The 17025-nt window shown below is 45.4% G+C and overlaps 1 protein-coding gene across 4 annotated transcripts in view; it reads left to right on the top strand.

Annotated features, from left to right (window-relative positions):
• LOC141257430 (spermatogenesis-associated protein 7 homolog) overlaps window positions 1–17025 on the top strand; it is a 418618-nt gene that overhangs the window by 301726 nt on the left and 99867 nt on the right. For all 4 annotated transcript variants that reach the window (XM_073671954.1, XM_073671953.1, XM_073671955.1 and 1 more), the window contains one exon: window positions 6310–6431. In XM_073671954.1, the coding sequence (XP_073528055.1) occupies window positions 6310–6431 (122 nt within the window). The remainder of the gene's footprint in view (window positions 1–6309; window positions 6432–17025) is intronic.

Below are 17025 nucleotides of genomic sequence, written 5' to 3' on the forward strand. Positions count from 1 at the left end.
TCCACCTCTTCCAAAACCTCGTCCCTTAGTGCTTGCAGTGTTTTTTCAAGCAGGCAGATAAGGGGGATAGTCATGCTGACTAGTGCATCATCTGCACTCGCCATCCGCGTGGAATAATCGAAGGCACGCAAAACGTGGCAAATGTCCTTCATAGAGGCCCACTTAGTGGTGGTGAAGTGTGAACGGCGCGCACTGCGACTTGTTTGCGCCTGCTGCAGCTGGTACTCCATTACTGCTGCCTGCTGCTCACACAACCTCTCCAACATATGTAACGTTGAATTCCACCTGGTGGGTAGGTCACATATGATGCGATGTTCCGGAAGACGTAATCGGCGCTGCAGAGCTGCAATGCGTGATCTTGCATTGCTGGAACGCCGCAAGTGAGCGCACTCTATGCGGACCTTGTGAAGCAGTGCATCAAGATCCGGATAGTCCCTCAAAAAACTCTGCACGACCAAGTTGAGCACATGTGCCAGACATGGGATGTGAGTGAGGTTGCCTAGGCCCAGAGCTGCCACCAGATTTCGGCCATTGTCACACACTACCATGCCTGGCTGGAGATTCGCTGGCACAAACCACACGTCGCTCTGCTGCTTGATGGCATTCCAGAGCTCCTGCGCTGTGTGGCTTCGATTCCCCAAAGAAATTAATTTTAATACGGCCTGTTGACGTTTGGCCACGGCTGTGCTCATATCGGTCATCATAACAGGTAACTTTTCACGGGTCGATGTGGAGGTAGACCGTGACGGCTCCTGCAGCGCTGATTCAGAGGAACTGGAGTATGAGGAGGAGTCAATGTGTACAGACTGGATTCCTGCAATCCTTGGAGTTGGCAGAACACGTACAGCGCCACTCTCAAGATTTGTACCCGGCTCCACAACATTTACCCAATAGGCAGTGAGGGAAAGGTATCGTCCCTGTCCATGCTTACTGGTCCACGCATCGGTGGTCAGGTGGACCTTGCTACTGACGGCGTTTTTTAGCGCATGTTTAATTTTTCCCTCCACATGATGTTGCTGGGTAGGGACGGCTTGCCTGCTGAAATAAAAGCGGCTGGGCACGTTGTATTGTGGGACTGCCAATGCCATAAAGTTACGGAATGTGTCAGTCTCCACCAGCCTGAATGATAGCATTTCAAGGGCCAGTAGTTTAGCAATGCCAGCATTCAGAGCCTGTGCTCGGGGGTGGTTTGCCGAGTATGGGCGCCTTTTCTCCCATGCCTGTGCTAACGATGGCTGTAGACTGGCCTGGGAGTGTGAGGGTGACTGGGAAAGTGGTGCTGTGGGTGGAATTACACTGTGTCTCTGTACAACAGTGCCAGAGATTCTTCCATGGCGATCCTGTGAGGAAGCCGAACCAGCTGTGTGTGAGCTGGAGGAAGAGGCTACAACACGAGCTGAAGAGGTGGTAGGTGGCGCTGTAGGTTGGCCTAGGTCTTCAGTGTGTTTTTGTAACTCCACCATGTGCTTGGTCCGCACATGTTTCCACATATTTGTGGTATTGAGGTTGCTGACACTTTTCCCTCTTTTCACCTTCTGATTACACAGCTTGCATTTGACAAAGCAAATGTCATCTGCAACTGTGTCAAAAAAGGACCAGGCACTGCAAGTCTTGGGAGCGCCCGCTTTGGATTTTGGAAGAGCCATGCTCCTAATGGGTGCCGAAGTGGAGGCTACAGGCAACCAAGTCTGCCCCCTCCCTCTCCCTCCTTTTTGGGCCGTTCGGGGAATCTCTTCCTCAGAGCTGCTCCCACCACCTTCCTGTCCCTCACGCCATGATGGGTCAAGGACCTCATCATCTACACGACCCTCTTCAAACAACTGCTTCTCCTGGGTAGTCTCGACAGCACAGTACGCACCAGAAAGTGGCACCTGAGTCTCATCATCAGATGCGTACTGAGGTGTGCTGCTGACCATAGGCACTGGCCCACCCGCCTCTTCAGATTCAGAGAGACAAAACGGTTGCGCATCACTGCATACTACCTCTTCTTCAAATTCTAGAATTCTGCTTGGCTGGCCCCCTCTTTCCAAGCCAAGAGATTAAGAGAACAGAAGTAGAGATGGCTCCTGTCCAGGGCTCTCTGACTGCCTGGGCAATTTGGCAGGTGGTGAAGAGACAGATGGGTGCTCTTCAGTGCTCAGGACCTGAGAGGATCTGGAACTAATTGAAGTCGATGCGTTAGCTGCCATCCATCCGACAACGGCTTCAATTTGGTCCTCGCGCAGCAGTGGGGTACGGATAGCTCCTACAAAGCTGTGCATAAAGGACTGTTCCCTGGTAAAACTGGGGCATGCTGAGTCACTGGTGCCCGCAGCAGGCACAGAATCCCCACGTCCTCTCCCTGCAGGCACAGAATCCTCACGTCCTCTCCCTGCAGAAACTCCACGCCCACACCCACACCCACGACCACATGCCTTACTCCCTGCCTTCTTCATCTTGGTAGACTGATAAAGATAGGCAGAAAAGTACTAAGGGCTTAGTGTGCTTATTCCTGAACAGCTGCTAACAGGTATAAGAAACACTCATTTTATAAAGTGTGGACTAGACTTTAATATGAGCTAATGTGGCCTACACAACTGTAAAGTGGAGTGTTTGGTGAACTTTATTTAGTTTTTTTTTGTCACAAAAAGACAATGGATGTGCCTAAAGATGTAATAACGATAGTATCACAAACTTTTTGTAGCTATTACAATGTAGGAAGGTAACCTACAATGCAATAGATGAGGCTGCAAAAAATAGGCTAATACTAATCTGGCTGGGGCTGCAGGGCCCAATGCTGCAGAAAGGCTCCTCTATCTACTCCTATATAGTGTGTTTGGAACCAATTTAGCTGAATATGGATGGAACCACCACACTAATAGGAGATATCAGGAAAAATTATGAATTGGCAATAAAGGACAATGTATGAGGCAGTGACGCATGCTGAGCAGACTACAACCAGACGTGGCTGAAGCACACACTACAGGGTGAGCTGCACTCACACACCAGACCTTGCAGACAGCGGTGAACAGTACAGATGCAGAGCACTGTGCACTAGCGCTGCAAGACCAAAAAAATTTCTCTATCTACTCCTATATAGTGTGTTTGGAACCAATTTAGCTGAATACGGATGGAACCACCACACTAATAGGAGATATCAGGAAAAATTATGAATTGGCAAAAAAGAACAATGTATGAGGCAGTGACACACACTGAGTGCACTACAACCAGACGTGGCTGAAGCACACACTACAGGGTGAGCTGCACTCACACACCAGACCTTGCAGACAGCGGTGAACAGTACAGATGCAGAGCACTGTGCACTAGCGCTGCAAGACCAAAAAAATTTCTCTATCTACTCCTATATAGTGTGTTTGGAACCAATTTAGCTGAATACGGATGGAACCACCACACTAATAGGAGATATCAGGAAAAATTATGAATTGGCAAAAAAGAACAATGTATGAGGCAGTGACACACACTGAGTGCACTACAACCAGACGTGGCTGAAGCACACACTACAGCGTGAGCTGCACTTACACACCAGACCTTGCAGACAGCGGTGAACAGCACAGAGAACTGTGCACTAGCGCTGCAAGGCACAGCGATTTATAAAGTAGCTTGGGTAAAGCAGAATCGACCAAATAGGTAGCTAAAACTGTCCCTCAGAACAACAGCGTCCTATCCCTAACTGAATTCACTGCAGAGTGAGCTCAAAATGGCGGCGGCGGCTTTTATAGTGCATCATGACATCATTTCAGCAGCCAATCACAGCCATGCCATTAGTTAAGATGCCTACATGCCTAACAGGATGTGCCCACACTTCTTAGGATCCTCATTGGCTGAATAAAATGAAAATGGCTCATTGCATTATGGGAACTTCCGATTCCGGTATACGATATTGCAAAAGTATCGGAATTAAGTATCGGAATTCCGATACTGCGAATATCGGCCGATACCCGATATTTCAGTATCGGAATGCTCAACACTACTCATGACGTTAAAGAGTAAAGACTGACAATATAATGTGGATATCGTTGGCCACAAACCAACCCCATCAATATGAATCATAGTTTTATAACGAACGTCTGAAGCTCGTGGAATATTATCTTTGACCACATTAAATCATAGCGGAGATATTTCCCTCGTATACATTCGCAAAGTCCTGAGCTCAAGTCTCTCTGGTTACAGATTTGTGGTTCGGGCTTTCTAAGATTTATAGTTTCCCATCAGTATTAATTCCTTTCATTGTCAGGCACTAAATTCAGAACCAAGATGTGATACACTATCTGACAAAGTTCCGAGAGGTTTTTTAATACAACACATTGGAAATGCAGAACCGCCAATAATTTGAAGCCCCTGACTCATTCTCTCCAGTTTTTGCTCTTATTTTATTCTGGCTGTTCCCCTGAGTTTTCCATTTTTGTTTCTTCTTAAATCCGTCTTACAGTTCCAGACATGTGGGTCTTTTTTACTTATTGCTAATTTTATAATCTTTACAAGATCCTCGTGGGCGTGTCTTTAGGCTGCCCTGCATAATCACCCATTGAGCACCACCCCCTTGGTAAAGACCATAAAAATGATCTCTAAATAAAAAAGTCTCATATTTCTGGAACCGTATGGTGGATTTAAGAAAGAACAAAAATGGAAAACTCATCAGAGCAGTGTGAATAAAATAAGAACTAAACTGGTTACTTTTGACCTAGTAACAGGTCCTCGTTAAAGAATCACTCCAGAGACAACTTATACACTGTATAATGCCTAGTGCAGAACCAAAAGGGGGGCAGAGCATGACACAAGAATTTAAAGTTCACCAAAAAGATCACCCCTAGGTCATGCGCTATTCCATCAAGCTTTGCATTAAGTTTAACACAATGTATCAGTACCTTTAAAATATTGCTGGCACGCAACTTGGTGAAAATAACTGACAAGAAATTCCAAAGTGCATCACAAATTTTTCTTTTTAGATAACTGCACCCCCTTTTTACAGACTATAGCCTTTCTATTCTAATTCCCCAGACCCCTTTCCACGCCCCATGAAAGCACTTCTGGATACCGGGTTTAGCCTGATGACAAAACATCCTAGCGCCACGCTTAGGAAACCTTCAATGAGAGCTGCCTAACAGAAGGTTCAGAGATTCTTATGTGGCACCTGGGAGCTTCAATTACTCTTCCAAAAGTTGTAGTATCTACCCTTTTCCAAGAGCATCCCATACATTTTGGGAGAGTTGTTGAATTGCAACCATTTGTATTCTGACTCCATAACTAGCCTGTGAGTGTGGGGCGCTTGAGACACCATTTCTTGGCTGTCTCTATGTACCAGTACTCACATGAAGAGATTTCATCAGATAGCATGACTCGACTGCAGAGGCACATATGAAGATTCCAGAAGAAGGTGTATTTTCCAGCTGAATTCTTGCAGTTATGCACAATTACAGAAGGTAAAACAGACCATACTGAACCAGCAAAGACATGAGCTTCTTAACATGGCTGACATACACAGAATGAGGAAGAAGGGAGCGGTTACTGACATCAGAGCTGAGCTACAGGGAGAGAGACAGGACAAACTTCTAAAAGGGAAACCATATTGCATAGCAATGCAACAGCAACAATACAATGACAATACTGGGACATGACAATTTGCGCTCCCACATACATTTTACCAAAACTTTACGAACTCTAAAATGGCAAATTAGCTAAGTTATTCACCTCTATACGCTGAATAGATTTGTCATTTCTACTAATGTTGTATTATCAACTTTTACTAAAACTGGAATGGCAATAAAGGCTGTCATCTGAAGTAGAGGAGGGAGAAGTATTTGCCTTTGTGCTCCAGCTTTCCTGTCTGGGGCTTTTCAGTTCATGGCAGGTAAGGTATTGGATATTGCAAGTGCAATGCATGCTGGAATCTGGGAAAATGGGAGTCCCAGAAGCTATAGTACTGGCAGAACTGCTTGCTAAAAAAAAAAGTAAATGGCAAGCTCCTGAGCATGAGAATAAGGTCAGTTATTGGACATATTACACTGGTATATGTACCAAAAGCAGTTTTTATTTGTTATGGGGGATGATGCTAGAACGTCTTGCTTTTCTACAGGTTTTGTGTAAAAGGACAAGTACACTTTAAATTACACAGGGGCTTTTGGGCTCCATTGTGGGGGTCCGACTATTACTTCTACACTCTATATCATTACTGTTCTTACAGTATATTGACACTAGTATGGCATGATATGAAATATGAAGAATTCAGATATATGTATTAATGAGAAATCCCCGGAAGATAAAATGTGCGGTTTATACAGTATAATCAGGTTTTTCTCATTTGTTCTTCAGACAGAGATCAGCAAAACAAAGAACGGCTGCTCCGAGCTGTTGAAAAATTCAAGAAGGAACTTCAGCAGATCTGTACAACATCTCATCATCAGCCACAGAGCAATTTCCCAGAACAAGGCAGGGTTAGTAATAGCGTCCTACCCTCATTGATACTTACTGACATCATTATAATTAATAACCTGTGTAATGGCAGTAGATGACCGGCTGCATGCACAGAAAGAAACGCATTATAAAGTCATTTTGCACAAAATGGTGATTGGCATTTTGAAGTCACGTAGAAGAATAAAAGAGAGCACAATTTGCCCACGTCCTATTCTACTACTATGGGGTCTATTGCAGTGGGGGGGGCGCAAGTGCTGAGCCTGCGCCCTAAACAAGAATGGCATATCGGGAAAATGTATTTCGACCCTGGTTTCCCACTTCATGCCTCTTTAGACCACAGTTGCAAACCTTTCAAGGCTTTATTAATGACCTTGGGAATGGGATTGAGAGTAAAGTGACAGTTTTTGCTGACGACACCAAACTATGCAGGATATTAAAATCTGATCTTGATATTACGATATTGCAGAACGATCTGGATAAGATGACTGAATGGGCAAACACTTGGCAGATGAGGTTTAATGTGGATAAATGTAGAGTAATGCATCCAGGACGGAGTAATCCTATTGTTACATATACTATAAATGGGAGTATACTCGGGACTACAGAACAGGAGAAGGACTTGGGTATTCTGGTTACAAGTAAGCTGAGCAGCAGTACTCAATGTCAGGCAGCAGCCGCAAAAGCAAACAAGATTTTAGGATATATAAAAACAGATAAAATCCAACAATCCCAACATATTGTTGCCCCTTTATAAATCACTGGTGAGGCCACATCTGGAATATGAGATCCAGTTTTGGGCTCCACATTTTAAAAAGGATATTCAGAAGTTAGAGTCAGTTCAAAGGCGGCAACTAGATTATTACAAGGGATGGAGGCCTCATATGATGAGAGGTTGGAAAAGTTGAGCTTGTTTAGCTTAGAAAAACGAGCCCTCAGAGGGGATCTCATTTACATGTATAAATATATGTGTGGTCAGTACAAAGGACTAACCCATGACTTATTCCTTCCAAAGACCATACTAAGGACCAGGGGGCACTCATTACGGGTGGAAGAAAGGCGATTCCGGCATCTAAACAGGCAAGGGTTCTTTACAGTCAGAGCAGTCAGGCTGTGGAATGCCGACCACAAGAGATAGTGATGGCCGACACTATAACAGCTTTTATACAAGGGCTGGATGATTTCCTTGATACACATAACATTGTGGGTTACAGTTAAATTAGTGACAAAATGTACAATTGGTGAAGGAAGGTTGAACTTGATGGACCGAGGTCTTTATTCATCCTACTGTGTGTAGCTTTGTAACTATGTTCTCACGTTCGATTTTTGCAGCTTTTTTATGCGAATTAAAAGCTGCTTTTTTACAGTATCAGGAAAAGCTAGGAGATTTCAGAAATCTCATGCACAAAATTGTTCTTTTTTTTCTTGACTAAATTGGAAAACTTTTGCATTTTTGAAAACTGCAGCACGTCAATTATTTCAGCCTTTTTCGCAGAATTTTTTCATCATAGAAAGTGATGAGGAAGTGCAAAAACGCTGCAAAAATGCATTTTTTTGCAGCGTTTTTGCACTTCCTCATCGCTTTCTATAATGAAAAAATTCTGCGAAAAAGGCTGAAATAATTGACGTTTTTGGTTACTAAAGCTAACTTTATTAAAGGGGTTGTCCCATCCAATCTGATAAGTCTGCAGTCACTCTGTGTGATTGCAGACTTATGAATCCACTGTGCGCTGCGGGGATTAACCGGTTTCTGAGCGGAGGATATGTATGAGTTATACATACTCCCCGCCAGTGGGCGCGGTCTCGCTTCCATGCACCTGTATGGACCGAGACCGCGTCCTCTAGTCAACCCCGCCTACTGCACAGCTGCATTTCTAGATGGGGCATGGCCTCGCTCAATACAAGTGTCTGGAAAGAGGCCACGCCCACTAGTCGGGCTATGGCCGGAAGTATGGATAACTCATACATACCCTCTGGTCCCGGCTCAGAAACTGGCACATTCCCGCAGCATACAGTGTGTGCTCTGGGGGGGGTTCACAAGTCTGCAGTCACACAGAGTGACTACAAATTTATCGATTTGGACAGGACAACCCCTTTAAACATTTACTGGAGGAAAATAACACACACAATCTGCAACAAAAACGCAGAAAAAAAACAGCGTGTGAATATAGCCTTAGCGGTGGTGCAGGAGAATCCAGATTGTGGTACATTCTGTCGGTATTCGGACACCAAGGCTGTCTGATTTTGGAGCATCCTAGCGCCAAGCACAGAAAACCTCTAGAAACAGTTTGTCAATCTTCCCGGAGTCGCTGGCTCTAACCCTTATGGCTGCAGAGCGCCCCACTCCGGTGATCTCCAACAGGGAACAACGATGCCCTATTCTTCGATCGCCTGGCATGTGATCAGCTGCAGTGGTCATGTGACTGGATCAGGACATCATCACAGGCACATCCCATTCTGGTAAGCTGACCGCTGCAGTCAATCATCGGTCTTGGCGACTGAAAGCTTTAAAATTTTCACCATCCCTTCCTACTGAAAGGAAAAGTTGGATCACCTCTTTAATGAAAGCTACAGTGACAATAACAGTGACCCAATGATCACAAGCACAGTGCCATAGTGCCTCAATAACAAGGAGGATGATCATAACAGCAATGCCTGGTGATAAGCCCTCAAAGTGACCCCCTAACTGTATTATTGCCCTCACGTGCATGGAGCTTACCACTGCGTCCTCCTGGACAATACATAAGAGGAGATAAGTGCGCATATTCTATATTCTTTCTATAATAAACTCATTTGTAACCAGGATCTGATTGTTGCGCAACACAACAGTGCCATATACGTGAACACATTGCTGCAATACAAGACGCTGCATTACAATAATAAGAGCTATAGTAAATCTGATATGCAGTAATCCGGTTACTTAGAATTTCAAGATGAAGAACACAATAGTTATAACTTAATAATAATCTCAGTAATCAGGGAAATAAAACATAGATTGTTTATAATCAAGGACAATCAGGACCATTACCTACATTGCAGCGCTGGTGAAAGGAACCTCTCTGCTACGTAGGGCAGCACACGAGGCGCCTGCGAGCACTTCTCCAAATCCCCTTTATTTTTTTCCTGTCTGCCGTGAGTTTAAGGGTCATTGAGGGATCTTTTTTTCTTAATTGGCACTAGTGATGAGTAGTGATGAGCGAGCACTAAAATGCTCGGGTGCTCGATGCTCGGTTCGAGCAAATTGAAATAGTCGGGTGCTTGACGCGAGCAACGAGCCCAATGTAAGTCTATGGGAGGGCCTAAAAATTTCCCAAATCGATGGGAACAGTGCTCAAATGACATGGGGACAGCATGGGGAAGACCCCTGGAAGCATTTCTGACTCCCAGGTCACTTCTGTCAACAACATTGTCAGAGGTATTACGCCACTTTTACGGACTCACAATAAAACATACAAATACGAAACCAAAATGGATTTTCCTGGGAACTATGTTAAGGAACATCCAGGGCCGGCTGCAGGTTTTTGTGGGCCCCGGGCGAAAGAGTCTCAGTGGGCCCCTTTAGCACATACCACGATTCATGATGCAAAGATACGGCAGAGAAATATAGGTATACAACACAGGGCCCAGCCTGCCACCTCATCCGGGCCACTTCCCCGGCATCTGTGCAGGACCACCGGTGCTGTTCAAGCCCTGCTCTGCTTCATGCAGCAGCAGCAGTGTGCGGTCAGTGTGCTGCTGCTCCACCAATCAGGCCCAGTGCTGTCACTTTCCAGACATGGCCGTGCGCTGTGCGGCTGTGTCTGGTAGTAATGACGCAACAGGTGTGACACACAAGCACAATTAAAGGCGCAGTGTCACCCCTGTGTGTCATTACTACCAGACACAGCCGCACTGCGCACATCGCGCGGCCATGTCTTGAAAGTGACAGCGCTGGGCCTGATTGGTGGAGCAGCAGCACACTGCTGCTGCATGAAGCAGAGCAGGGCTTGAACAGCAACGGCAGCCCTGCACAGATGCCGGGGAAGCGGCCTGGGCCCCTATAACGAGTGGCCCCCCTGATGGCCCAGGGCCCCGGTACTTGCCCGGGTACGCCGGGTGCTGACACCGGCCCTGGGAACATCCTTTCCAGGGTAATGACTTGTATATAAGGCAAAATAAATAACCAAAAACAAAAATACTCCCCCACAACTTGGGCTATGTTCACACGTAGCGTTTTTGATGCGTTTTTGCACTTTTGAATTGCTTTCAACCAAGACAAATGCATTCACCAGGAAATGTCATTTTAACATTTTACAACCTTATCTGGCCATGTGGCGTGTGACACATCATCAGACACATGCATACAGTGCCGAAAAGTCATGGGAACAGCATGGAGAAGACCCCTGGAAGCATCTCTGACTCCCATGTCACTGCCTAAAAGTGTGCCTATCATAAGTGATCCTTGGCGCATGCAAAGATGCCTCCCGCCATACACCTGTCGTTGCAGACTTGCAACAATCACCGTCCACGTCCTTGTCCCACTGCAGCGTTCAGCTGTCCCTACCCCATTCCTTGGAATGCAAGCGCAAGTATGCAGGCAGCCAGCTACCCACCCACCCACAGGCTGCAATACTATACTGCCAAATTTTTGACAGCTGCTTGCACTTGAAATGGGGCCTTTTAGGCTCGTGGAGGCAGAAGCTTTTCACAACATCATGCCGGCGGCGGCCGGGTGTCCATACTCGATCCCCAGCCGCCACTATATTTCCCGGTATCGCCTCCGCCTTACACAAATACGGGTCCCACAACATTACCCGTGCCCTCCCCAGTGCACTTACTGGGAAGGACCACGTGGACAGGTGAATGCGGCCAGGGACGGTACGGAGCCAGTCCACAACTTTTTTTGCTGAGAGTTGTATTTAGCTCGGTGAAAGGACTGGCATAGAGGGAAACCGTATGTACCCTGCATGACATTTCTCACAGGAAGTCCTGTAATTGAGCTTGTTGCAGAAGCAATGGCAGCCCGTCCAACATCAACTCGCACTTGTCGGTGGTGCTTTGACACACACACATCTTTCTTTGCGCATTTAATTTCTTGAATACAGAGTTGGACAATGGCCTGATCTGTAATGCGGTTTGAGAAATAACATGCATAAGCATGGCCGATCCACATTAAAAAAGCAGCCATAGAGTGTCCGGGAACCTTCCCCCACACGTTTCTTAGCCAGGGCTGCTTTTCGGCAGGGTTGGACCGGCCCACCAGAGAACCGGAGACTCCTCCGGTGGGCCCTGGCTTCTCCTTCAGGAGACTTCATAGTGCCGAGGTGAGGCCATGATGATGATAGAGGCCACCATCTGCTTAGTTTTCTGTTACTTGGAATGCAAGTGCAAGTATGCAGCCAGCCACCCACCCACAGGCCGCAACACTAAACTGCCCGATTTCTGGGCAGCTCTTTGCACTTAAAAAATGGCCTTTTAAGCTCGTGGAGGCGGAAGCTTTTCACAACCTCATGTCGGCGGCGGCCGAGTGTCCATACTCGGTCCCCAGCCACCACTATATTTCCCGGTATCGCCTCCGCCTTCCACAAGCACGGGTCCCACAACATTACCCGTGCCCTCCCCAGTGCACTTACTGGGAAGGACCGCCTAACCACAAACACGTGGACAGGTGAATGTGGCCAGGGACGGTACGGAGCCAGGCCACAACTTTTTTTGCTGAGAGTTGTATTTAGCTTGGTGAAAGGACTGGCATAGAGGGAAACCGTATCTACCCTGCATGTCATTTCTCCCAGGAAGTCCTCTAAAGCTACTTGCACTTGAAATGTGGCCTGAACATTACTGCTGGTACTTTTCTGTAGGAATTTGCTTGCCTCCTACCTGCCTGGAATATTTCCAGAAAACTATGGTACGACGCCATGGTATTAGCACTGCCCCCAGTACCAGTAGCGAAGCCATCCCCAATTTCCTTCTCAGGAATTTTATTTGGTAGACTGAGTGGCTGCCCAAATACATTTTCTCACAAAGGAGCTGAAGATAGAGAGGCAGTAGGTGCAAGTTTATCCAGCCTGTTAGATATTAGAGGGTGAATGGCAGCACATTGGATCAGTAGTTAGCACTGAAGCCTTGCAGCGCTGGGATCCTGGGTTGAAATCCCAGCAAGGACAACATCTGCAAGGACTTTGTATGTTCTCCCCGTGTTTGCCTGTGTTTCCTCCTCAGTAAAAAAAGCCGCCATAGAGTGTCCCCTTGCAGCGCTGGGATCCTGGGTTGAAATCCCAGCAAGGACAACATCTGCAAGGACTTTGTATGTTCTCCCCGTGTTTGCCTGTGTTTCCTCCTCAGTAAAAAAAGCCGCCATAGAGTGTCCGGGAACCTTCCCACACACCTTTCTTAGCCAGGACTGCTTCTCGGCAGGGTTGGACGGTCCCACCAGAGAATCCTCTGGTGTGCCTTGGCTTCTACCTCAGGAGAGTTCATGATAGCGCTAACTTTGCAGCTGCTATGGGGCTCTTGAGCGGGTGAGAAAGGTTAGCCCTCAGAATCGAATCCTCTGGTGGGCACAATGTTTTTCAATCTGAAACAGCTTCTCAGTGGGAGTTGTATTTCACCACAGCCATATTCTTTAGCTCGGTGAAAGGACTGGCATAGAGGAAAACCGTATCTACCCTGGCTGTCATTTCTCCATCACCAGGTTCCGCCCATTGTCACACACGACCATGCCTGGCTGTATGTTTAGCGGGGAGAGCCACAGATAAGGCTGCTGTGTTACAGCTTTCAACAACTCTGCAGCGCTGGGCGGTTTGTCAATTAAGCATTAAGCATGTTATCTTCAGCACAGCCTGTTGCCGCTTGGCGAAGGCAGTGCTGCAGTGCTGTAAGCTTGTGACTGATGTGGTCATTTCAGAGATTTAGGAGGAGGTGCATGAGCTGAACAATGTGATTACATTGAGGTTAAATTGGTGATGCTGTTTTTTATACTTAAGAAAGATCCTATTGTTTTGGTTTTTTTTACGTTATTTTTTAAGAAAAATGCATTCACCGGGAAATGTCATTTTAACATTTTACAACCTTATCTGGCAATGTGGTGTGTGACACATCATCAGACACATCATTTTTTATTTATGATGGAGGGACTCTAAAAGTCATAAAGCCTATTTTTACAGGGACATCAGACGGCCATTACTATTCTTAAAAGGCCAGCAGTCGGCCCTAGCTATTGTTAGAGAGCCATCAGCCGGCTATGATTTGTTGTTCCCATTATTAACAAGTGGGTCTCCTATACTGTTATTGCGTATCCAGTGATTGCAAGGGCTGCCAAAAATTTGGACGCACCCCTTTGAATAGACATAAAGGAGGGTCTCAGTAAAAAAAATGTTCCCATTATAAAGGAGCGGGTCTCCTATACTGGTACTGCCCATGCTGTGACTGCAAGGGCTGCCAAAATTTGGTAAAAACCCCACTAAGAATTTAAAGACACATAGAGCAGGGCCACAGTAACAAGGTACGACATGTTCCCATTAGAAAGGAGAGGGTCTGCTATACAGTTATAGGGTATGCAGTCAGTCCAACGGCTGACCAATTTTAGGAAAAACCCCACTAAGAATTTAAAGACACACAGAGCAGGGCCACAGTAACAAGTACGACATGTTCCCATTAGAAAGTAGAGGGTCTGCTATACAGTTATAGGTTATGCAATGAGTCCAACGGCTAACCAATTTTAGGAAAAACCCCACTAAGAATTTAACCCCTTAAGCCCGAGGGTGGTTTGCACGTTAATGACCAGGCCAATTTTTACAATTCTGACCACTGTCACTTTATGAGATAATTACTCTGGAACGCTTCAACGGATTCCCCTGATTCTGAGACTGTTTTTTCGTGACATATTGTACTTCATGATTGTGGTAAAATTTCTTCGATATCACTTGCGTTTATTTGTGAAAAAAACGGAAATTTGGCGAAAATTTTGAAAATTTTGCAATTTTCAAAATTTGAATTTTTATGCCCTTAAATCAGAGAGATATGTCACACAAAAGAGTTAATAAATAACATTTCCCACATGTCTACTTTACATCAGCACAATTTTGGAACCCAAATTTATTTTTGTAAGGGAGCTATAAGGGTTAAAAGTTGACCAGCAATTTCTCATTTTTCCAACAAAATTTACAAAACCATTTTTTTAGGGATCACATCACATTTGAAGTCACTTTGAGAGGTCTTTATGACAGAAAATACCCAAAAGTGACACCATTCTAAAAACTGCACCCCTCAAGGTGCTCAAAACCACATTCAAGAACTTTATTAACCCTTCAGGTGCTTCACAGGAATTTTTTGAATGTGGAAGAAAAAAATGAACATTTAACTTTTTTCACAAAAATGTTACCCAATTTTTTTTTTTTCACAGGGGTAACAAGAAAAAATGGACCCCAAAATTTGTTGAGCAATTTCCCCTGGGCACGCAGATACCCAATATGTGGGGAAAAAACACTGTTTGGGCGCACGGCAGGGCTCGGAAGGGAAGGAGCGCCATTTGACTTTTTGATTGTAACATTTGCTTGAATAATTAGCGGACACCATGTTGTGTTTGGAGAGCCCCTGTGTGCCCAAACATTGGAGCTCCCCCACAAGTGACCCCATTTTGGAAACTAGACCCCCCAAGGCACCTATCTAGATGCATAGTGAGGACTTGGAACCCCCAGGTGCTTCACAAATTGATTCGTAAAAATGAAAAAGTGCCTGCCATGCACGAGCGATCCCCGCATGTTTTTTTTTGGGTGTCTAATAACCGTGAAACATGCGGAGCAGGGACTCGAGCATGTCACTCGAGCACACGCTGTACATGGTGCATACCAGAGCACCCGATGCAAACTCAAGTAGCGAGCACTTGCGCTCAACACTAGTCGCCATATCGTCATCTTTTTTTCTTACTTTTGAAAATAATCCCAATCCCAACCCCATCACAACCCTAACCCCAACCCCAGCCATAACCCTAGCACAACCCTAACCCTAGCACAACCCTAACCCTAGCACAACCCTAACCCCAAACCCAGCCTTAACCCTAGCCCAATCCTAACCCAAGAGTTTATTTTTGACGCCGTTCCTCGTGCGGTATAAGTGATTAGACAACTTTATTCTTCGGGTCGGTGTGATTACAGCAATACCAGAATCATATGGGGTTTTTATGACTGACAGCTGTCACACACTAAAAGACGCATTGTTTGTAAAATCTAGTTTTTGCATCGCCATATTTTGAGAGCTATAATTTTTCCAGATTTTGGCAGATAGTCATGTGATGGCTCGCTTTTTGCGGGATGAGTTGATGTTGTTATTGGTGCCATTTTCAGGCACGTGATATTTTTTGATCGCTTTCTATTCCGATTTTTTGGGAGGCAGAATAAACAAAAACCAACAATTCAGGAATTGTTTTTTTTGTTTTTTCTAATTCTGTTCCGCGTGTGGTAAAATTGAAAAGGCAGCTTTATTCTTCGGGTCAGTATGTTTACAGCGGTACCACATTTATATCGTTTTTCTATGTTTTGCACTTTTACATAATAAAAGCAATTTTATAGAAAAAAAATTTTTCAGCATAGCTTTATTCTGAGAGCTATAACTTTTTTATTTTTCGGCTGATGGAGCTGTATGGCGGCTTGTTTTTTGCGGGACGAGATGACGTTTTCAGCGGTACCATTTTTATTTATATTTGTCTTTTCGATCGCGTGTTATTCCATTTTTTGTTTGGCGGTATGGTGATAAAGCATAGTTTTTTGCTTCGTTTTTTTTTTTTTTTTACAGTGTTCACTGAAGGGGTTAACTAGTGGGACAGTTTTATAGGTCAGGTTGTTCCGGACGTGGCGATACCAAATATGTGTACTTTTATTGTTTTTTTTGGTTTTTTTTTAAATAATTTTTATTGATGGGTACATTATATTTTTATTTTTTGTGGATTATTTTTTTTATTTTTTTTTTTTATATTTTTGCAATTTTTTTTTTTTTTTCACTTTCTGAAAGTTTATATAGTTTATTACTTTGTCCCACTCTGGGACTTTAACTTTTTTTTCTCTGATCGCCTGCATGGCACAGGAATGCAGCACCATCCCTGTGTCATGCAGGCTGTCAGCGCTGGACAGGGAGAAGATTGTTTGGAGATGCACTGCGCATGTCCAAACAATCTTCCTGCTGTCTGGTGACCCGGATGTTGTCATGACGACATCGGGTCGTCATGGTGACACCCGGGAAGCCTTTGCAGACAGCGCTGGAAGCCGGAAGAGGAGGTGAGTATCTGCGATCACCTCCCCTTGCCCCCGCAATGCTGCGATCGACTTCGATCGCAGCATCGCGGGGTTTAATGTGCTGGGAGCGGTGCAGGACCGCTCCCTGCACATAGTATCGGGTGTCAGCTGTGACAATCAGCTGACACCCGGCGGCGATCGCGCCCGCACAGCCTGTGTGCGCGCGCGATCGCCATGACGTACTAATACGGGTCTGGCTCTTAAGTCCCAGGGCACAGACACGTATTAGTACGTCAGATGTTGTTAAGGGGTTAAAGACACACAGAGCAGGGCCACAGTAATGACAAATTCCCATTAGAAAGGAGAGAGTCTCCCATAGTGTTGGCCTATGCAGTGAATGCAAGGGCTGCCA

This window comes from Phyllobates terribilis, unplaced genomic scaffold, assembly GCF_046119375.1.
Source record: "Phyllobates terribilis strain yellow unplaced genomic scaffold, ASM4611937v1 Scaffold_3__8_contigs__length_932513732, whole genome shotgun sequence".
NCBI classification, from domain to species: domain Eukaryota; kingdom Metazoa; phylum Chordata; class Amphibia; order Anura; family Dendrobatidae; genus Phyllobates; species Phyllobates terribilis.